This window comes from Echiichthys vipera, assembly GCF_963691815.1.
Source record: "Echiichthys vipera genome assembly, chromosome: 20".
NCBI lineage: Eukaryota > Metazoa > Chordata > Actinopteri > Perciformes > Trachinidae > Echiichthys > Echiichthys vipera.
Window position 1 is genome coordinate 1,288,881 of NC_139845.1, and position 23,259 is coordinate 1,312,139.

General features: G+C 45.5%; 1 protein-coding gene across 1 annotated transcript; it reads left to right on the plus strand.

The window, feature by feature from the left end:
* Positions 1–1,850: 1,850 nt before the first annotated feature.
* On the plus strand, positions 1,851–22,032 carry myrfl (myelin regulatory factor like; the record flags this gene model as incomplete). Its single annotated transcript, XM_083935047.1, has 23 exons — positions 1,851–1,923; positions 3,854–3,947; positions 4,487–4,548; positions 5,957–6,371; positions 7,271–7,462; positions 7,596–7,791; positions 9,250–9,326; positions 9,774–9,884; positions 9,963–10,056; positions 10,178–10,378; positions 10,743–10,851; positions 10,977–11,086; positions 11,176–11,321; positions 14,524–14,682; positions 14,781–14,843; positions 16,546–16,592; positions 16,700–16,846; positions 17,697–17,744; positions 18,768–18,852; positions 20,541–20,615; positions 21,046–21,157; positions 21,788–21,859; positions 21,934–22,032. The coding sequence occupies 23 exons, from the start codon at positions 1,851–1,853 to the stop codon at positions 22,030–22,032; spliced, it is 2,787 nt and encodes a 928-aa protein (XP_083791173.1).
* Positions 22,033–23,259: the final 1,227 nt, after the last annotated feature.

Here is a 23,259-nt window from a genome sequence, read left to right on the forward strand (position 1 = left end):
CAGCAGAGTTTGTGAGAGTTGCTGCAGGAAAACGATGTTTCTGTTTCACGCCCTCGTCTGTGTTTACCCATCATGACGTACAACAGGTGTGTGTGTGTGTGTGTGTGTGTGTGTGTGTGTGTGTGTGTGTGTGTGTGTGTACAGAGTTGCCCTATCTATTTTGTCAGCCCCTGCCCTTCAAACAGTCTGCGTCCCCCAGGATCTGCACCCATGGTCCCCTCTGATTCACGTGGAGAAGTCCTAGTAATGAACGTCAATGAGGATCCTCACAAGTATAGTGATATAGAGTGTGTGTGTGTGTGTGTATATGTGTGTGTGTGTGTTTGTGTGTATATGTGTGTGTGTGTGTGTGTGTGTGTGTGTGTGTGGGTGTGTGTGTGTGTGTGTGTGTGTGTGTGTGTGTGTGTGTGTGTGTGTGTGTGTGTGTGTGTGTGTGTGTGTGTGTGCAGTAAGATGGTTTATGACTTCATCACACACACACACACAGACACAGGTGTGTGTTACGCCTGCGTCAGGTGTGTGTGTGTGTGTGTGTTTCTGTTTCCTGTTCAAAGCTCAAAGTTCAGACGGACAGAGACGATCCACGGACGCCACGAACGACCAGAAGAAGAGTTCAGACCCTGAAGGAAGTACATCTCTCTTCTTCTTCTTCTTCTTCTTCTCAATAACACCACAGAAGAAGAGTTGGCTCATGTGGAGGAACTCTAAACCAGATGGATTGTACCTGAGGACGAGCGGCGCCAACAAACTGCTAATCACTGACTGAGTGGCGGCCATCTTGGAGAGACAGGTGAACAAATATGTCCACTGCTGTGTGTGTGTGTGTGTGTGTGTGTGTGTGTGTGTGTGTGTGTGTGTGTGTGTGTGTGTGAGGAGTTTTATTTATAGATTTTAGACAATTATAATATTGTTTAAATTATTTCACATTGTCTGTAGTTGTTTTGAGTCTCTTTGTAGTTGTTTTGTGTCTCTTTGTAGTTGTTTTGTGTCTCTTTGTAGTTGTTTTGTGTCTCTTTGTAGTTGTTTTTTGTCTCTTTGTAGTTGTTTTTTGTCTCTTTGTAGTTGTTCTGTGTCTCTTTGTTGTTGCTCTGTGTCTCTTTGTGGTTGTTTTGTGTCTCTTTGTGGTTGTTTTGTGTCTCTTTGTAGTCTTTGTATCTCTTTGTAGTCTTTTTGTGTCTCTTTGCAGTTGTTTTGAGTCTCTTTGTTGTTGTTTTGTGTCTCTTTGTGGTTGTTTTGTGTCTCTTTGTAGTTGTTTTGTGTCTCTTTGTAGTTGTTTTTTTCTCTTTGTAGTTGTTTTGTGTCTCTTTGTGGTTGTTTTGTGTCTCTTTGTAGTTGTTTTGTGTCTCTTTGTAGTTGTTTTGTGTCTCTTTGTATTCTTTTGTATCTCTTTGTGTTGAATTTTCATCTCTTTGTAGCTGTTTGTGTTTTTTGTGACTCGTCTTCTTCTTTGTGATCGTTTGACTTTCAAACAAGAAATGTTCAAAACAATCACTTCAAATGGAGGCTCCGTGAGGGTTTTTAGTGCTGAAGTCCTGAAGTTATGAGTCTCCCCACTGAACACACAAGATGTGATAATATTGTGATGCATTACCTCATTAAGTACAGTACTTGAGTAAAAGGACCAACACTGGCTGTAGGACGCTTCTCTTTTTAGTGTTTTTGTCACTTTTTATCTGCTTTAATCAACTGTTTTAACTGCTTTAACTCTTCTTTGTCATTTTTAAATTGTTTTCTAAGTTCTATATTAATGAATTCACTGTCAGTGTCTGTCCTCAGCCCTGCAGCCGCTCCAGCTGGGGCCCTCCTGATCCCTCCTCACTCCCCGGCTGCAGCGCCCCCTGCTGGGCAGCATGGAGCCCGGAGCAGCCCGGCTGCCGCTCCAGGTGCTGGGAGAGAACGAGGCGCTGCAGCAGTTCTTCAGTGGTGAGCTGAATGTGGAAGGGCCTGATCACACACAGACTATTTTAAAGACTGAAAATCATCAATATCTGAAGGAGCATAAATGTTTTTAATGAGCATCTCATGACTATTGAGAAGGTAGAAGAGGTTGTAGTGGTCCTGTGGAGGATCCAATCATCGGAGAAGGGTTTATGTGGCCTTTAAGAGGTCCAGTTGGTTCTTGAAGTTGCTCCAAGGGTTCTTCATAGGGTTCAAGTGGTCCCTCGGATACAGGGTTTTCTGGTGGACCTTGGTGGACAGGGAAGATATTATTGATCCTTGAGATGAACAGTCCAGGGATCCATGAGTAGGAAGAAATTCCACTGGTCCTTAGAGAGGTTCCAGGAATCCTAAAGGAAGATCTACCGGTCTTTAAGAAAGGCTGAGGGGTTCTGAAGGAGTTAAAGTTGTCCTGGAAGTGGTTCCATGGGTTGTAGAGGCATATATATATTGGTCCTCAAGGAAGAAGTCCTCGTCGATCGTGAAGGGGGCTCCTTGAAAAGATTATATTTGTCCTGAAGAAGACAGTCCATGAGTCCCTGAGTAAGACCTAACTGTCCTTTAGATATTGTAGTTGACGTTGATTTGGTTCGAGTGATCATTTAAAATGTTGGGAATGTTCTAAAACTCCTTGATTAAGTTCTAGTTGTTCACTGTGTTCTTGAGGTAGGTCCATGGAGGATGCTAAGGAGGTTTAAGCTATCCTTATCTTGTGCATCTTGAAAGGTGTCCTTAAGAATGTTCTGTTGGCCCTGAAAAAGACAGACTAGGGGTCCATAAATAGGTCCTTTGTAGTCATCATTGAGTTGCTTCCAGGGGTTCTTTAAAAGGTTGAGGTTCGGTAGATCCAGGGAGATTTCTAAGGAGGTTCAAGTTATCCTTAAAGTTAGTTTAAAGCTATTCTTGTGGACATTGAACTCCCACTGTGCCTCCGTCCCGTGCCCCGTGCTTTAGGGTCCTTGTCCCCCCCTCCAGGCCCGTTTGTACTCACACTACCTGGGCCTCGGAGAATGCTTCTTGCTGCCTATACGTCATCACGCCGTAACACGTCACACGCATTGATGACGTCATGGCGATGCGTGGCTTTGTTTCCAGATCTTTCCGTAGACCTCGGAGTTTTTGTGCGTCTTGTCGACTGTTTTTGAATCTTTTCATCGACCAAATCTGCAGTAAACACTCCACCTCCGCATCACACCAACGTGAACCTTTCACCGCCATTGTTTGAAATGTCCGCGCATGGTCCCTCCTTCTTTTCTCTACGTCCCAACAGGCGCACAGGAAATGACCTCAGAACCGCCGTAGGCCTCGTGCTCGTACACGTGCGCACGCTCGTGCTCGTACACGTGCAAACGTGCTTTACTAAAGCCCACCTCTCCCAAACGGGCCGTGGACGGCAAGCGTGCCGCTCCTAGACGTGGTACGGTTGCACTCACACTGGTCAAAGGAACCAGACTTTAGCCGAAAAACTTGTTTTGGCCCGGTGCTGAAGGACAGTGTGAGTGCGCCCTTAAAGGAAGTGGTTCTTGAGGAAAATATTCTGGGTGTTTTCGGGGAGGTTTGGAAAATGTATCATTTAAAAAAAGACTTGTGGACATGTTTATGTTTAGATTAAACCAAAATCAATTACGCTAAATTTATCAAACTAGCTCTACAAAGTTAAATTCTAACTGAACCCTGCAACAGTGTCTGAAGCTCTCTAATAGGATGTTCATTCATGTTTGACTTTTTAACCTATATTTCCTTTCTAACCATTTCCTTAAAACGTCCCAGGTCGAACAAACTCTCACTCTTACTGTTAGAACACGAACAGGAAGCTTAACAGGTTACGCCCACATGCATACAGTATGTTATCAATTAGCCTCTGGTCGTTAAGATCAGTAATTATTAATGATCATGTGTGCGTGTCTGTGTGCAGGTCAGGATGTGACTGGCGTGTTGGACAGTTCTGTCGCCGTTGACACGAGCATCCTGGAGCAGTACCTCAGCAACGACATGGACCCCAACAGCTTGTAAGATTCACACTCATGGAGATAAGTCCGGATTTTAACTTTGATTTTATATTTTTATATAAATTTTCTCCTCAGTGAAGCTCCTACGAATACCAACACACGTATGTGTTGATACTAAAACAGGCATAACGTACGCATATGTTATAAAATGTAAAATGTTTGAATTAAGAAATAAAAATAGAGGTAGTAGAGTAAGTTGTAGCTGTAACAGAGGAAACTTACTTTGTCATCCTCCACATTCCTGGACGCACACACTGATAAAACACACACATTGACCCAGTTGGTTATCAGCTGAGTGAAGGTTGTAAATACAGAAAGACGACGTCCCTACAAACAATAAAACGCACTTTACCAAACAGAAAAACGTCTTTCCACCGGGCAAAGTAAGAATAATATGAAAAGTAAAGAGAGTTTAGAGAGTTTAAAAATGCCATGCAACAGTAACCACAGACACTGCCGGCTGAAGACCACTGGTGGTTAGCAGATATTGCACTGTTGAAATGTTGAAGTGTTTGTTTGTGTGCTCTTCTCTGTCCCAGCATGCTCCCTGAGTCGCCTCCGGACTCGAGCTCGGAGGCCTGTTCCCCTCCACAGATGCCAGGTACTGTTCACGACTTCCACCGCTACGTTTACTGCGAGTTTCAGTGACATAGGCCTGTTTTTCTTTGGGTCGTCCAGACGTACAGGAATATCTATTGTTCTGCAGTGCTGATGAAATGAGTGACTGACAGTATATACTCAGCAGTGACGGCTGCCGGTGTTTCAAGGAGGGGAAGCTCATTTTTCCGGCCTCCATCATAAATGTGTTTGTTTATTTAGGGCACACTCACACTGTCCTTCCGCACCGCGCCCCGTGCTTTAGGGTACTTGCCCCCCCCTCCCTCTCCCCCCGCTCTCCAGGCCCGTTTGTACTCACACTACCTGGGCCTCGCGCAAATGCTTCTTGCTGTCCATACGTCATCATGCCATAACACGTCACACGTAGGGCTCGTGCTCGTGCTCGTACATGTGCAAACGGCTCTACAAAAGCCCGCCTCTTTCAAGCGGCTCGCTGTCCGCAGTTATGCGTGGAACGGGTGCACTCACACTGCTTTAATGTACTAGGCTTTAGCTGAAAAAACGGTTTTGGCCCGGTGCGGAAGGACAGTGTGAGTGCGCCCTTAGATGTAAATTCTTCCCTTCGTTCCTTTTCAACAAAATGATCTGTGACCTTGTCGAACCAACTCGGCGTCTTTTCCAGGGACTTGACCGATGTCCTCTCAATGGCAGCAGAGCTAGGCTGCTTAAACAGCCTCGGCCAAGCTGGAGCAGCTGCGCCAGGCTACTGTGAAGTGTGAGCGCCTGTGAGAGTGAGTGATCGTGACGGGGGGAGAAGCTCCACAGCAAAGAAACCGCAGAGTGACAGAAAAGAGTCTGCAAACACAACACTAGTCCGTTTTTAACAAGGACAAAGTCTCCGGGGATCGGTAAAGTTTCCGGGTCAGTTCAGAACAACAGAATGAAAAACTTGGAAAATGCTCCGCTGGATGTTTGTTTTTCATTCATTTAGCTGTCAATCAAAAAAGGATTCTGCCTCAGACAGCTCATCCAATCATCATGCAGAAGCCGAGCGTCCGACCAGCCCACTGTCCCATAGACCCCCAGAGACGCTGAGCATCCGATGGGCGGGAAAAAGCCCAGAATTTATCCAATGAGCGTCTAGTTTGGCTGCAGTGGAACAACCCGCTCTTCCCCATTGAAGTCAGTAGAAGCTGAGCGTCCGACTGTGTGTGGCGCTGTGGGGATGAATGAGAAGGAAGTTGTGCCGGCTTCACAAAAACGTTCTTCTTTCAGCCTCTGCAAGCGGAGCGAGACACTGCAACTGCAAAGCAACTGCAATTTCTGTTCAAAATTTAGCCTTAAAAACTGGTTTGAGGGCTGATTTCTTCAAAAACAGTGTTTTGATTTGGAAAATGAGCTAACAGGATGAAACTGTGTGCTCTAATATACTGTACTTCTCTGATTGGTAGAGTTCCACTACAAGCCGCCCTATTGGTCCAACCAGGAGATGTTCCAACCAACACAGCGGCCTGCCCCCTCGTCATCCTGTCGCTTTAAGGAACGAGGCCCCGCCCCAGCCCACCAACAGCTTCTGACCCACGAAGAGCTTCGCAGTTTGGGCCTCACAAACACTTACATCAAGTCTGGGACTTCACCTGCCCCACCTGCCCCCCTGCGGCCGCACATACACCACTCACCTGAACACACACACTACCTGAGTCCAGAGAGCTGCTCGCAGGTTTACGCCCCTCCCACACCTCCTTCTCCGCCACTGCCCCCCTCGAACAGCTACGCCACGCCCTGCATCGGTCCGGGCCTGGTCCCAAATTTATCCACACCCCCTTCAACCTGTCTGCTGGGCTCCACCTCCACAGTAAACACCTGGTAAGCCGACCTTAAACAATGTCAGTTTTGGGGTTTTTACTCTTTACTAAGTTGCCATTTTGTCGCAGCCTAAGTTCCTCTGCCAAGGAACTCCAATGCAGAGCTAGACTCTAGCTACAAACAAGGAACAGCCAGTAGACCCTTGCCAAGAACCCCACGCTGTGGTCCAGTTCATAATGGGACAAGAGTTCACAGATGTCTTGAACATAATCAGTAAAAAATTTAAATCAAATATGCAATTAACTGGGATAGCCACTGAAGGCAGGCCAAGGTTGGCACTTAGTTCAGATCCTTGCTGCCACAGTTTGGAACAATAACAGTCAAGAAAGAGAACTCTTGCTTAAACTGGGATACATGGAATAATAGTCGTCCAAGTCAGATGAAATAAAGGGCAACAAAGGACTTGTGTATATTTTCAAATGGTAAAAGCAGGACTACACAACCTTTAGGACTTGAGCATCAAATGTGAGGTCAGAGTCAAATAAGTTAGATAGATAGATACATTTCTAGGTACAGGTTGATTGTTGATTGACGGACTGGAAGGGTTCTTGCCAATCAGGTGGCAGGAGTGATGAGAGTTGCAGAGATTCATGATATGCAGGTTGGTTAGATTTAGGAAAGAAACCTGGGTGCAAATAGTGTTGTTGGCTACTGACACCCTGGTGCAAATAGCATCTACCTTAACATGACATTTGCAGATCATTTAGAGAGGGATGTAACCAGAAAACAGTAGTGGAACTAAAATGAGCCTTGACAGGGGCAGTAAAGGATGAAGCATTGCCAGTAGCAATGGAGCCTACCCACATCTGCTGAGGTCCAGTTGTACCAAAATGGAGTCATCAGCATCAGACACAACCAGTCGAGTGTTGATAACTCTCAAGGTCGTGTATCTGCTTCAGTTCCCCAGAGAGTAAAAAGAGGAGGAGATCTGAGTCTGAGGAACCATCAGCAGGAATCGAGGCGCCCTGCAGTGAAGGTGACGGGACTCAAGGTGGCAGTGTAGGTGGATTAGGATCCTACCCGCTGCTGACCTGGGAACAGTACAGACCTGATCATTGGAGCACTTTGTACGACAGCAGCTACCAGACACTGTGAGTCTAAAACCAGCATGGATCAGTGTTTTTCATTTTCATCTTGTTGAGATATCTCGCTCTGGACCAAAGTGTTGGACAGACCAACTGTTATCACCATCCTTACACCAAGCACCTGTACCTGTGTTTCCAGGTGTCCTCCCGCCTACCACGTCGACACAGATAAAGGCTTCAACTACTCTGCAGCTGACGAAGCCTTCGTCTGCCAGAAGAAGAACCACTTCCAGGTCACCGTTCATATCGGTGTGGCCGCAGAGCCGCAATACGTCAGAACACCTAGCGGGCCGCAGCAGGTCCAGCACTTCCAGATAAAAGTGTTTGGGATCAAGGTGCGTACAAGACTCTTCAACCTTTTGTCTACGCTCTGTGACGAGCAAAATATAGAAAGAACGGTGAATTCCCTTCATTAGATAGACATTAATGAGTTAAGATAAATTATGCTAATCCAGTTTGCCTGAAAAACAGTAAAGTTATTGTCCAAACTAAATGGTTCCCAACACAGATTCATTGAAGATCTATGCAAGTGTGTGGGTCCAGTGCAGCGATTGGTCCATTGGTTTGTGTCATTTTCGGTCCACTGAAGGGGTTGTTTTGTAACGACAGGCAACGTCTTTTTTCGACCTTTGCCAAACGTCCAATGTTAACATCCTTAGGACCTCCATGTAACGGCTACTTAGAGTCCAAATGTGGTCGTTTGTGGACGTCTTTGCAACATCAAATTTAAACTAATTTTAGACTACTTCAATAATAATAACATGGCCCTCTTCTAGGGTCACAAACTTGCCATTCAGCACCTACGACCACCACCTCAAACCTTCAGCATTCAGACGAGGTAAGGTGGGTGAAGTGTCTTGCCCCAGGACACAACGATCATGACACAAGACGGGGCGGGGATCGAACCTCCAATCCTCCAGAATTCTGTCATAATAAGGTGAAAAGGCTACCATGAAATTATTTCCCACAAACTGAATTTCCAAATAAAAAAGAGATAAAGGCAAAAATACATATATGCATAAATAAATATCTTTCATTCCTTCATCTTCAACCGCTTATCCCGGGGTCGGGGTCGAGGGGGGTGCTGGAGCCGATCCCAGCTGACATCGGGCGTGAGGCGCGGTCCACCCTGGACAGGACGCCAGTCTATCACAGGACACATAGAGACGAACAGAGACAGACAACCATTCACACCTACGGGTGATTTAGAGTCATCAATGAACCCAACACCTGCACGTCTTTGGACTGTGGGAGGAAACCGGAGAACCCGGAGAAAACCCACGCAGACACGGGGACAACATGCAAACTCCACACAGAAGGGCCCCAGCTGGGATTCAAACCAGGAACCCTCTCGCTGTGAGGCGACAGTGCTAACCACTACACCACCGTGTAGCAAAAAATATCTTGATTATTCAAAATAAACCAGTTAAAGAAAAAACAGGAAAATGTAAATTAACAAAAAAAATCATATACATTTCCTGCACCTGTCATAGACGTCCAAACATGTCCCCAGTTCAAAGGTCAAATGATGAACGTCTAAATGACGTTCAAGGTGTGTCATGGACCCAGTAAAGACATGATCTGCACGTCTATTCACCGTCCAGTGTTTAGTGGGTGGGAAGGATCAGTTACTTGCTGGTATCCTCTTGATGAAACACATCTATGAGATGTTTTCCCAGAAATGTTGGGCTGATCCAGACTCACATCTAGAAATCCACTCAATATTCAACACAACCAGCAGGGGGCCTTCAGTATTTCCTCTGTGTGATACCTGTTTGTCTCAATCCTCACAGTTGGAGTCTCCAAGCCACCATGTGACCATTGAGCAGTCTCAGCCTGACCGCAGCAAGAAGCCCTTCCACCCCATCAGGTAGATGATGGACAAACATCCCTACATGCACCATGGCACGTTGCACCAGTTGTCAGTTCTAATAGACCCTATTTTAACACAAGTCTAGTACAAAGACGCTAAGTCACCAAACAAAGATGGCGGTGCTTTGGGGGTATGATACATGCATAGTAAAATCTGGTGTGCAATTGCCATGATGCTCAATAGGTGGCGCACTATCATAGAAAAGGAACAGTACAGCTTCCTCTGTGCATGTGCCGTACACCCAAAGCCCCGCCATCTTTGATTGGTGTCCTTGCCTCTTTCCACAGCCTTGTTTTAACGCTATCTCAGCAACAGTTCCACCTCATCGTCGGTCCAAGCATCGAAATCTTGTCTTTCTTTGCCATTGCTTTTGCCAATAACCTACAATATCTAACAAACATTTAAACAACTATTTTGTAAAACAGTAAATCATGTTTCCCCCAGAGTCAGTCTGCCTAGCGGCAAAATCACCAAGGTCACACTCGGTCGATTGCACTTCAGCGAAACGACGTCCAACAACATGAGGAAGAAAGGCAAACCCAACCCTGACCAGAGGTGGGTGAGGGAGTTCACGGATGAATGAATACATGAGCAATAGTCAGAGCTACATACTGATTGAGTGTTTGTTTGAAGATATTTCCAGATGGTGGTTGGTCTGTACGCTGCAGTGGGAGGAGAGGAAACGTTCCTCCTCACAGCTCTGGTGTCAGAGAGAGTCATCGTCAGGGTAACACCGACTTTAAACCAATCAACTAGAAACTACGAATCAATAAGGCAACAGGTGTGAACCACTGACGCACACATCTGGGTGTCATATTTATAAAACTGGAGCCTCTCCCCCTCCACAGGCCTCTAACCCTGGTCAGTTTGAGATGGAAGGGGACGCCGTGTGGCAGCGCGGGGCGGTGCAGGACGCCGTGGTCTGTCAGGGCCGAGTGGGCATCAACACCGACACCCCTGATGAGGCGTTGGTCGTCTGCGGCAACGCCAAGGTGATGGGTGCCATCATGCAGCCGTCCGACCGCCGTGCCAAGGAAAACATACAGGAGGTAAGATAATAACACTTAAAGTGTCACTCCGGCGTAAAATCACCCGATGTAACTACAGAATGAGACCCTGGGATGACATTGCACTGGAATCACACTTTAAATACTTTGTTATTATTATGAAACATGACTGATTCAGTTTCAGGGACAAGTGTCTTCTTTGGTAAATCACTCTGAACGTTCGCTTTGCAGCACTTACCAACACCACTTATCGAATTCCTTGGGGAGCAGTCAATCACAAAACAACAACGTGATAGTTTACCTCTACTGAGAACCACTCCCACCTTATCCCTCCTTATCTCAAGTGTTTTTTTAATTCTGCATTTAATTGTCAAGTTCCTGAAGAAAGTGCTCATGTGTGTTTCAGGTTGACTCTGAGCAGCAGCTGAAGAGAATCACTCAGATGAGAATAGTCGAGTTCGATTATAAACCAGAGTTCGCCTCCACCATGGGAATCGACCACACCCACCAGACAGGTGACGTGCCGCATTATTCTAATGCTATTATAATATTGAAAGTGTATTTTATGTGTTATGCTAGGGGAGTGAGATGCTTTATGCGCTGGGATGTGTTCTGATAACCTGATAATGTGATATTTCAGGTATAATAGCTCAGGAGGTGAAGGAGCTGCTGCCAGCAGCGGTGACGGAGGTTGGAGACATCGCCTGTTCTGACGGAGAGCAGATTAATAACTTCCTCATGGTGGACAAGGTAATCCTCCTCCAGACTCTGACGTATTTATCTTTGAACCCACAAAGAATTTGTGTGTTACTTGTATTTCCCTCGGATTCCTCCTCCAGGAGCAGATCTTCATGGAGAACGTGGGGGCGGTACAGCAGCTGTCGAAGCTCACCGACAACCTGGAGACTCGAATCAAAGAGCTGGAGGTCTGGAACTGCCGATTGGCGAAACTGAAGAGCCTGACGGGCAGCCTGCGCTCCACCGGGTACCTTCATCCATTCATCTATCAATCTATCTTATTCTGCAGAACAAATCAATCCAAGTACCACTGCACTTACTACCTCTAATATGCAATATTAGTTTGTTTAAAATATAATCTGGTGGTGTCTGGATGGTAACTCAAGATTTGAGAAGCTCTTGAAAGATGGTTAAAGTTAGGAGTTGATCTCAAATGGTTAAGGGTAGTTGGTTGATGTTAGGAGTTGATCTTGAATGGTTAAAGTTAGTTGGTTGATGTTAGGAGTTGATCTTGAGCAGTTAAAGTTAGTTGGTTGATGTTAGGAGTTGATCTTGAATGGTTAAAGTAAGTTGGTTGATGTTAGGAGTTGATCTTGAATGGTTAAAGTAAGTTGGTTGATGTAAGGAGTTGATCTTCGATGGTTAAAGTTAGTTGGTTGATGTTAGGAGTTGATCTTGAGCAGTTAAAGTTAGTTGGTTGATGTTAGGAGTTGATCTTGAATGGTTAAAGTAAGTTGGTTGATGTTAGGAGTTGATCTTGAATGGTTAAAGTTAGTTGGTTGATGTTAGGAGTTGATCTTGAATGGTTAAAGTTAGTTGGTTGGTGTTAGGAGTTGATCTTGAATGGTTAAAGTTAGTTGGTTGATGTTAGGAGTTGACTTTGAATGGTTAAGGTTAGTTGGTTGATGTTAGGAGTTGATCTTGAATGGTTAAAGTTAGTTGGTTGATGTTAGGAGTTGACCTTGAATGGTTAAAGTTAGTTGGTTGATGTTAGGAGTTGACCTTGAATGGTTAAAGTTAGTTGGTTGATGTTAGGAGTTGACCTTGACTTGTTAAAGTTAGTTGGTTGATGTTAGGAGTTGATCTTGAATGGTTAAAGTTAGTTGGTTGATGTTAGGAGTTGATCTTGAATGGTTAAAGTTAGTTGGTTGATGTTAGGAGTTGATCTTGAATGGTTAAAGTTAGTTGGTTGATGTTAGGAGTTGACCTTGAATGGTTAAAGTTAGTTGGTTGATGTTAGGAGTTGAATGGTTAAAGTTAGTTGGTTGATGTTAGGAGTAGATCTTGAATGGTTAAGGTTAGTTGGTTGATCTTAGGAGTTGACCTTTAATGGTTAAGGTTAGTTGGTTGATGTTAGGAGTTGACCTTGAATGGTTATGGTTAGTTGGTTGATGTTAGGAGTTGACCTTTAATGGTTAAGGTTAGTTGGTTGATGTTAGGAGTTGACCTTGAATGGTTAAGGTTAGTTGGTTGATGTTAGGAGTTGACCTTGAATGGTTAAGGTTAGTTGGTTGATGTTAGGAGTTGACCTTGAATGGTTAAGGTTAGTTGGTTGATGTTAGGAGTTGATCTTCGATGGTTAAAGTTAGTTGGTTGAAGTTAGGAGTTGATCTTGAATGGTTTAAGTTAGTTGGTTGATGTTAGGAGTTGACCTTGAATGGTTAAGGTTAGTTGGTTGATGTTAGGAGTTGACCTTGAGTGGTTAAGGTTAGTTGGTTGATGTTAGGAGTTGATCTTGCTTAAGGTAAGTTGATTAAGGTTCGATAGTTGAGGTTAGGATAGTAGGATTGGTCGTCAGGCAACAAGTCTCGCAAGAGTTATTGCAAGTCTAGGGTTACCATCTAGACACAACCATGTAATCTGTGTGAGTGCAGTTCTCCCTGTAATGTACAAAACACAACACCGTGGAAAAGTACTGATAAAGCAAACGTATGTGTTACATAATGAAAGCATCAGTGCGTTATCAGAGCGTCAATGCAAATCACAGTTCAAGGACGGGCGAGTCTCTGAAGGCTACTGGGTGAAAGAGCCAAGAGCTGCAGACGTGGACGACTCAACTGCAGCTCAAAGAACGGTGTCACAAACCGTTGTGCTGTAATTTCCTCCCTTGTCTCTCACTTGTTGGAAGGTTTTGGAGAAAATGTAGGCAACGACCATCTTAAGCAGACTTTTACGACGCAGGTTGAAGGACAGTCTGTTTACGTGTTTAGAAGACAGCTGAACTGTGCTCAAGGTCACTGAGACGATGGAGTTTTGATCGTATAAGTGTTGGTAGTTTATTATCTATTAATCATTTGTAAAAGCTCTCCTCAAAGCTGGGCTGCCTTCTCACTGTTTTTGTAAGCTTTTTTGGACAAACTGTATTGCAGTGTACCTGTCAAGAGGCTGGTTTCACAAAGATGGACTGTGACTTTAGACCAGGGGTGTCAGACTGATCCAGTTAAGAGTCGCTGTGGCTGCAGGTTTTCATTCCAACCAAGCAAGAACACACCTGACTCGACTTACTCCATCACCTGAACTGTCTCCACACAGTTGGTTTGTTGGACCAGGTGTGTTTTTGATTGGTTGGAATGAAAACCTGCAGCCACAGCGACTCTTTACTGGATCAGTTTGACACCCATGCTTTAGACCTAGACTTCTCTTTATTGATCCGTTTGGGATGAACTCCCGCAAGGAAATGGGTTCGCTCCCCAATCTGCATGGTAGCTTGCTGCTATCTATGTGTGAGAGGGTGAATGAGAGGCTGTTAGTGCTTTGAATAAAGGCACTTTATACATGAAGTCCATTTAAGGGCGCACTCACACTGTCCTTCCACACCGGGCCAAAACAGGTTTTACAGCCTAGTGCGTTTGACCAGTGTGAGTGCAACCACTCCGCGCATAGCTGCGGCCCACTTGCCGTCCACGGCCCGTTTGGGAGAGGTGGGCTTTAGTAAAGCACGTTTGCACGTGTACGAGCACGAGCGTGCGCACGTGTGCGAACACGAGGCCTACGGTGGTTCTGAGGTAATTTCCTGTGCGCCTGTTGGGACGTAGAAAAAAGAAGGAGGGACCATGCGCGGACATTTCAAACAATGGCGGTGAAAGGTTCACGTTGGTGTGATGCGGAGGTGGAGTGTTTACTGCAGATTTGGTCGATGAAAAGATTCAAAAACAGTCGACAAGACGCACAAAAACTCCGAGGTCTACGGAAAGATCTGGAAACAAAGCCACGCATCGCCATGACGTCATCAATGCGTGTGACGTGTTACGGCGTGATGACGTATAGGCAGCAAGAAGCATTCTCCGAGGCCCAGGTAGAGTGAGTACAAACGGGCCTGGAGGGGGGGACAAGGACCCTAAAGCACGGGGCACGGGACGGAGGTACAGTGGGAGGGCGCCATAAAAAATCCACTGGGTTCATCAGGGACTTCAGAATAAAAGCTGGAGTTGTTTTGTTTTCTCCAACAGGAAACCACGGAAACACAGCAGTGTGTCGATGACGGCGGCCCCTGACACGTGTAAGACTGGGAAGGTTCGTAAAGGCTGGAGTCAGAAGTACAGCCACTGTTTGAAGCATAAAGTCTTCCAAGCCAGCGTCTTCACCCTGCTGGCCACCATGGCGTTCTGGTGAGGCATGATGTCACTTCCTGTCTTTGTCCTACACAGGAATTAAATGTCGAACTGAGAAAGATTATGAACCAATGCTGGTGTCTGTGTGTGCGCAGCGTCATCTCCATCACTGCTCTGTACCTGCTGAATTTAAAGGAGGAAGACTTCGACATCAACAGGTGAAAGTTTGCAAAAACCTTAAAACACCCTTACAACCATTAACAGTGTCACAGCAACGCCAAAGTATCACCATAGCAACCATGACCACTGGATCAACCCAGTAATGCTAGCGCTAATATTCCTTTTGTAACCTCAGAGTTAGCGACCACAGGCAAGGCCATAGAAACACCCAATACCACACGACCAACCACCCGGGAACATCCTAGCAACCATCGATAGTCACCTGGGAAACCACTTTACACAGAGGTCTCACAGACGCTAACGTTGGGCGCTTATTTTAAGACGTCACCTGCCGTTACAAAACGACCCCTTTAGTGGACCGAGATTTGACGTCGTCATCAAAGATGAAACAGGAAATACGTCACTCCAACGTCTTAGCAACCACATGGTAATTCTGAACGTGAAAGTGCTCCGTCTCTATAAAACATTTGGGAATTTATCTCATAATTATGACTTTTTATCTTATTTTTTTGACATTTTATCTCATAATTCGCAAAACTAGAATAAAAATAAGTCAAAATAATGAGATAAAAGTCAAAATTATGAGATAAAAAGTCGAAATAATGAGATAAAAAGTCAAAATAATGAGATAAAAAGTCATAATAATGAGATAAAGTCAAAATAATGAGATAAAAAGTCAAAATAATGAGATAAAAGTCATAATTATGAGATAAAAAGTCAAAATAATGAGATAAAAAGTCATAATAATGAGATAAAAAGTCATAATAATGAGATAAAAAGTCAAAATAATGAGATAAAAAGTCAAAATAATGAGATAAAAGTCAAAATAATGAGATAAAAAGTCTAAATAATGAGAAAAGTCATAATAATGAGATAAAAAGTCAAAATAATGAGATAAAAGTCATAATAATGAGATAAAAAGTCATAATAATGAGATAAAAAGTCATAATAATGAGTTAAAAGTCATAATAATGAGATAAAAAGTCATAATAATGAGATAAAAAGTCAAAATAACAAGATAAAAATTAATAATAATGAGATAAAAAGTCATAATAATGAGATAAAAAGTCAAAATAACAAGATAAAAATTAATAATAATGAGATAAAAAGTCAAAATAATGAGATAGAAAGTCATAAAAATGAGATAAAAAGTCAAAATAATGAGATAAAAAGTCATAATAATGAGATAAAAGTCATAATAATGAGATAAAAAGTCATAATAATGAGATAAAAAGTCATAATAATGAGATAAAAAGTCATAATAATGAGTTAAAAGTCATAATAATGAGATAAAAAGTCATAATAATGAGATAAAAAGTCAAAATAACAAGATAAAAATTAATAATAATGAGATAAAAAGTCATAATAATGAGATAAAAAGTCAAAATAATGAGATAAAAAGTCATAATAATGAGATAAAAAGTCATAATAATGAGATAAAAAGTCGTGTTTTACGTAGTTTTACATCTGTTTGATTCTAATGTAAAGCTTTAAATTGAAAATTAAACTTTATTCTAATATAAATAAACTTTTTAATGTTCTCTTATTTGTATTTGTATCTTAACTTTTATAACATGTGAACTCCCTCGCTGTGGGATCATTAAAGTTTATCTGATCTTTCTTCTGATCGCTGTCAGAATACGTGTTAACTTGTTACTGACGGCTCCATTTAACCAACAACGTCATGACATCACGACGTGTGTGCAGCTGTTTGTGCTGACTGTTGTGTTTGTGTGGCAGTGACGCCAGCGTGGGGACCGTGCACCCCCCGCCCTGGAGCAGCACAGGTGACCTCACGCCACGCCCTCTCTTTCAAAGTCACGTAAATAACAAATAAAAGGTTTGAACGGCTCATTTTTATTTTAACGGTGTCTCTAACGTCTCTCTCTCCCAGTCCCAGCCACCAGTCCGCCCGGCTCCTGGCCCCCGGACGTGGACTTCTGTGAGCTGCTGTACTGTGAACGCGTGTACTGCTGCCCTCCACCTGCAGGGGGCAGCACCGACTCCAACCTCACAGGAGCACACGGGTCCGATCCGACAGGTAACAGCAGCTCACCTTAGACGCAATAGAGACACATTATCAAGTGAAGGAGTTCAAGGACCTCGGGATCTGGTTCACGAGTGAGGGGACGATGGAGCGTGAGTTTGGCCGGAGAATCGGAGCAGCGGGGGCGGAGCTGCAGTCGCTCTACCGTACCGTTGTGACGAACAGAGAGCTGAGGAAGACAAAGCTCTGGATCTACCCTCAGTCCTGGTTCCTACCCTCACCTGTGGTCATGAAAGCTGGGTCAGGACCCAAAGAACCAGGTCCAGGTCAGGACCCAAAGAACCAGGTCCAGGTCAGGACCCAAAGAACCAGGTCCAGGTCAGGACCCACAGAACCAGGTCAGGACCCAAAGAACCAGGTCCAGGTCAGGACCCACAGAACCAGGTCCAGGTCAGGACCCAAAGAACCAGGTCCAGGTCAGGACCCAGAGAACCAGGTCCAGGTCCAAGCGTGTGAACTGTGTTTCCTCAGGAGGGGGTCTGGAGTCTCCCTTAGAGAGAGGGGGAGAAGTTCAGCATCCGTGAGGAACTCGGAGTAGAGCCGCTGCTCCTTTGTGTTGAAAGGAGCCAGTTGAGGTGGTTCAGGATCTGGTAAGGATGAACCCTGGGCGCCTCCCTAGGGAGGTGTTCCAGGCACGTCCAGCTGGGAGGAGGCCTAGGGGAAGACCCAGGACCAGGTGGAGAGATTAGATCTCCACACTGGCCTGGGAACGCCTCAGGATCCCCCAGTTAGAGCTGGTTAATGTGGCCCGGGTGTCTGTCTGTGTTTATATTAAAAAGCAATGACGCAGAGAACTGAATTAAAGGTTCATATTTATCTGTGATTTTGTGTTTTTGCTTCACAGGAAGAAGAAAAGAGAAACTTTACCACGAGCTGAAAAACGCCCGAGACTGTGAGTGTTTTTATTATTGTTGTTTATGTACAATTTTAAACTCTCTCTAATGTCCACTTAAAGCTGCATTCTCTCTAATGTCCAGTAGGAGGAGACTCCACTTAAAGCTGCATTCTCTCTAATGTCCAGCAGGAGGAGACTACACTTAAAGCTGCATTCTCTCTAATGTCCAGCAGGAGGAGACTCCACTTAAAGCTGCATTCTCTCTAATGTCCAGCAGGAGGAGACTCCACTTAAAGCTGCATTCTCTCTAATGTCCAGCAGGAGGAGACTCCACTTAAAGCTGCATTCTCTCTAATGTCCAGCAGGAGGAGACTCCACTTAAAGCTGCATTCTCTCTAATGTCCAGCAGGAGGAGACTCCACTTAAAGCTGCATTCTCTCTAATGTCCAGCAGGTGGAGACTCCACTTAAAGCTGCATTCTCTCTAATGTCCAGCAGGAGGAGACTCCACTTAAAGCTGCATTCTCTCTAATGTCCAGCAGGAGGAGACTCCACTTAAAGCTGCATTCTCTCTAATGTCCAGCAGGAGGAGACTCCACTTAAAGCTGCATTCTCTCTAATGTTCAGCAGGAGGAGAATCCACTTAAAGCTGCATTCTCTCTAATGTCCAGCATGAGGAGACTCCACTTAAAGCTGCATTCTCTCTAATGTCCAGCAGGAGGAGACTCCACTTAAAGCTGCATTCTCTCTAATGTCCAGCAGGAGGAGACTCCACTTAAAGCTGCATTCTCTCTAATGTCCAGCAGGAGGAGACTCCACTTAAAGCTGCATTCTCTCTAATGTCCAGCAGGAGGAGACTCCACTGGCTCCATAAAGTCAATATAGCGTGCCGCTCCTAGACGTGGTACGGTTGCACTCACACTGGTCAAAGGAACCAGACTTTAGCCGTGAAATGTGCTCGGGCACGGTACGGAGGCACAGTGGGAGTGCGCCCTGAGTGTCAAACAGACCAGAAAACAGGGGAGGATTTGGGGCGGGGCTACACGTCCACCTGTCACTCATGTCTGTGATTCTCCGTCAGGGACGAACACCACCATCCACTCTGTGACGATCAAAGAGAACCAGCAGGTGATCGACAGCAAATACTGCCTCAGAGACGACTGTGGGTAAGAGACGCCTTTATCTGAACACTGCCAACGGTTCGATTCCACGGTCAGTTAGTCCTGCATTAAAACTTTGACTTTATCAACGAAACCTACTGTCAGCATCAAAAGTAGAACTATTACAAAAGAACTGACCCTTAAGTGTCACAGTGATATACAGAACTGACCCTTAAGTGTCACAGTGTTATACAGGACTGACCCTTAAGTGTCACAGTGATATACAGAACTGACCCTTAAGTGTCACAGTGTTATACAGAACTGACCCTTAAGTGTCACAATGTTATACAGAACTGGCCCTTAAGTGTCACAGTGTTATACAGAACTGACCCTTAAGTGTCACAGTATTGTACAGAACTGACCCTTAAGTGTCACAGTGTTATACAGAACTGGCCCTTAAGTGTCACGGTGTTATACAGAACTGACCCTTAAGTGTCACGGTGTTATACAGAACTGACCCTTAAGTGTCACGATGTTATACAGGACTGACCCTTAAGTGTCACAGTGTTATACAGAACTGGCCCTTAAGTGTCACAGTGTTATACAGAACTGACCCTTAAGTGTCACAGTGTTATACAGAACTGACCCTTAAGTGTCACAGTGTTATACAGAACTGACCCTTAAACTGTCACAGTGTTATACAGAACTGACCCTTAAGTGTCACAGTGTTATACAGAACTGACCCTTAAACTGTCACAGTGTTATACAGAACTGACCCTTAAGTGTCACAGTGTTATACAGAACTGACCCTTAAACTGTCACAGTGTTATACAGAACTGGCCCTTAAGTGTCACAGTTTTATACAGAACTGACCCTTAAGTGTCACAGTGTTATACAGAACTGACCCTTAAACTGTCACAGTGTTATACAGAACTGACCCTTAAGTGTCACAGTGTTATACAGAACTGACCCTTAAACTGTCACAGTGTTATACAGAACTGACCCTTAAGTGGCACAGTGTTATACAGAACTGACCCTTAAACTGTCACAGTGTTATACAGAACTGACCCTTAAGTGTCACAGTGTTATACAGAACTGACCCTTAAACTGTCACAGTGTTATACAGAACTGGCCCTTAAGTGTCACGGTGTTATACAGAACTGACCCTTAAGTGGCACAGTGTTATACAGAACTGACCCTTAAACTGTCACAGTGTTATACAGAACTGACCCTTAAACTGTCACGGTGTTATACAGAACTGACCCTTAAGTGTCACAGTGTTATACAGAACTGGCCCTTAAGTGTCACGGTGTTATACAGAACTGACCCTTAAGTGGCACAGTCTTATACAGAACTGACCCTTAAGTGTCACAGTGTTATACAGAACTGACCCTTAAGTGTCACAGTGTTATACAGAACTGGCCCTTAAGTGTCACGGTGTTATACAGAACTGACCCTTAAGTGGCACAGTGTTATACAGAACTGACCCTTAAACTGTCACAGTGTTATACAGAACTGACCCTTAAGTGTCACAGTGTTATACAGAACTGACCCTTAAGTGTCACAGTGTTATACAGAACTGACCCTTAAGTGTCACAGTGTAATACAGGACTGACCCTTAAGTGTCACAGTGTAATACAGGACTGACCCTTAAGTGTCATAGTGTTATACAGAACTGACCCTTAAGTGTCACAGTGTTATACAGGACTGACCCTTAAGTGTCACTGTTCATGTGTACGTGTTGTGTCCTGCAGGCCGGGCAGATTCACCTACAGAGTTCCCATCAGCCAGTTTGTCCCCGTCAACATGAGAGTCACCCTGCTCATGAAGTGAGTACTTAACGGTCTCAACTTAACCGTCTCCTTTAGTCGTCTTCACTTAACCATCTCCTTTAGTCATCTCAACTTAACAGTCTCCTTAAGTCGTCTCACTTAACCCTCTCAACTGAATCGTCTCAACTTAACCGTCTCCTTTAGTCGTCTTCACTTAACCATCTCTTTTAGTCCTCTCAACTTAACAGTCTCCTTAAGTCGTCTCACTTAACCCTCTCAACTCAACCTTCTCAACTTAACTGTCTTAACTGAACCGTCTCAACTTAACCGTCTCAACTTAACCACCACCTTTAACCATCTCAACTTAACTGTCCAAAACTTTAACCGTCAGCTTTAGTTGTCTCAACTTAACCGTCTTAACTTAACCGTCTTAACTTAACCGTATATTTATATGACATTAATATCTCGCTCTTCCTCACGTGTGCAGCTCCACTGAGCTGCTCGTCGTTCACCTGTGCAGCTTTGATGAGTCGGCGTCCTGCTCGGCTCTGCTGGACATGAACACGGTCACCGGGATCAGATACCCGTCCAACACGCAGGTAAGCACGCCACGGACGCACGCCACGGACTCACGCCACTGACTCACGCCACGGACTCACACCACGGACTCACGCCACGGACTCACACCACGGACTCACACCACGGACTCACGCCACGCCCTCACGCCACGGACTCACGCCACGGACTCACGCCACAGACTCAAACCACGAACTCACGCCACGGACTCACGCCACGGACTCACACCACGGACTCACGCCACGGACTCACGCCACGGACTCACGCCACGGACTCACCTCACGGACTCACGCCACGGACTCACGCCACGGACTCACGCCACGGACTCACGCCACGGACTCACGCCCCAAACTCACGCCACGAACTCACGCCACGGACTCACGCCACGGACTCACGCCACGGACTCACGCCACCTTTGTAAGCGTGACGTGTCGTGATGTCACAAACTAACGCGTGTGTGTGTGTGTGTGTGTGTGTGTGTGTGTGTGTGTGTGTGTGTGTGTGTGTGTGTGTGTGTGTGTGTGTGTGTGTGTGTGTGTGTGTGTGTGTGTGTGTGTGTGTGTGTGTGTGTGTGTGTGTGTGTGTGTGTGTGTGTGTGTGTGTGTGTGTGTGTGTGTGTGTGTGTGTGTGTGTGTGTGTGTGTGTGTGTGCAGGGCGAACACGAGTGGCCTCTCCACGTCGCTCGTCTCTACCACAGCTCGTATCACTTCCGCTCCACCGTCGCTGTAAGAACCGCACGCACACAGAAGCTTTTATTTTGAAGGATTGACGTGTTAAACATAAGTGCCTCTCTCCTCAGGGTCAAGCGGACTGCAGTACCGACCCTCACTACAGGGGGGCGCTCTTCACCGACTACCACTTCCACTTCTACAGACGCTGCAGCGACGCACACGCTTAGCGACACATGACTCAGCGTTCTCATTGTTGTGTTTTTTATCGTGATGTTAATTTAAAGATCTCTCTGCGTAAATTTCCAAATCGTCTCCTTCTATTTATCGTCGTTCCGGTTGTTTTGAGACGGCGTCGGTGAAAAAGGACCTGACATCATCCGGCGTGCGTCAGTTTTTACTTACTCAGCACTATTTCCAGACTCTTAAGTCGACTATTACGGCGTTCGGCCGCGTATTTATTCACTGCAGCGTTCAATCAGCCCGTTACATTCACCGACTACAATCGAGCGTCCACGACTGAAAACGCCAGTTCACGAACCACCCAACCTTCCTTATTCTATCCCGCCTTTGACCTAAGGGCGCCTTCCCACTGTGCCTCCATCCCACGCCAAAACAGGTTTTTCACGTCAAGCCTGGTGCGTTTGACCAGTGTGAGTGCAACCGTACCACGTCTAGGAGCGGCACGCTTGCCGTCCACGGCCCGTTTGGGAGAGGTGGGCTTTAGTAAAGCACGTTTGCACGTGTACGAGCACGAGCGTGCGCACGTGTACGAGCACGAGGCCTACGGCGGTTCTGAGGTCATTTCCTGTGCGCCTGTTGGGACGTAGAAAAAAGAAGGAGGGACCATGCGCGGACACTTCAAACAATGGCGGTGAAAGGTTCACGTTGGTGTGATGCGGAGGTGGAGTGTTTACTGCAGATTTTCAGCCTCTGGTCCTGGATCAGGTCTCAGGCGCAGCGGCTCCAGCAGGGGACCCCAAACTTCCCTTTCCCGGGCCACATTAACCAGCTCTAACTGGGGGATCCTGAGGCGTTCCCAGGCCAGTGTGGAGATCTAATCTCTCCACCTGGTCCTCGGTCTTCCCCGAGGCCTCCTCCCAGCTGGACGTGCCTGGAACACCTCCCTAGGAAGGCGCCCAGGGTTCATCCAGACCAGATGATCCTGAACCGGGGACACGGGACAGAGGCACAGTGGGAGGGCGCCCTGAGATGCAGTTTTATAGAATAGAAATTCTTTATTGAGCCCAAGCTGGGAGATTGCGGTGTAACAGCACACACACACACACACACACACACACACACACACACACACACACACACACACACACACACACACACACACACACACGGCACCAATTCTGCAAAATGGCTCCCCACCTGTGATAAGGCGTTGACTAGGATTAACTTTTGTTTTTAGTTGTTATGATAAACTTTATTGTTGTAATGTTCTGATC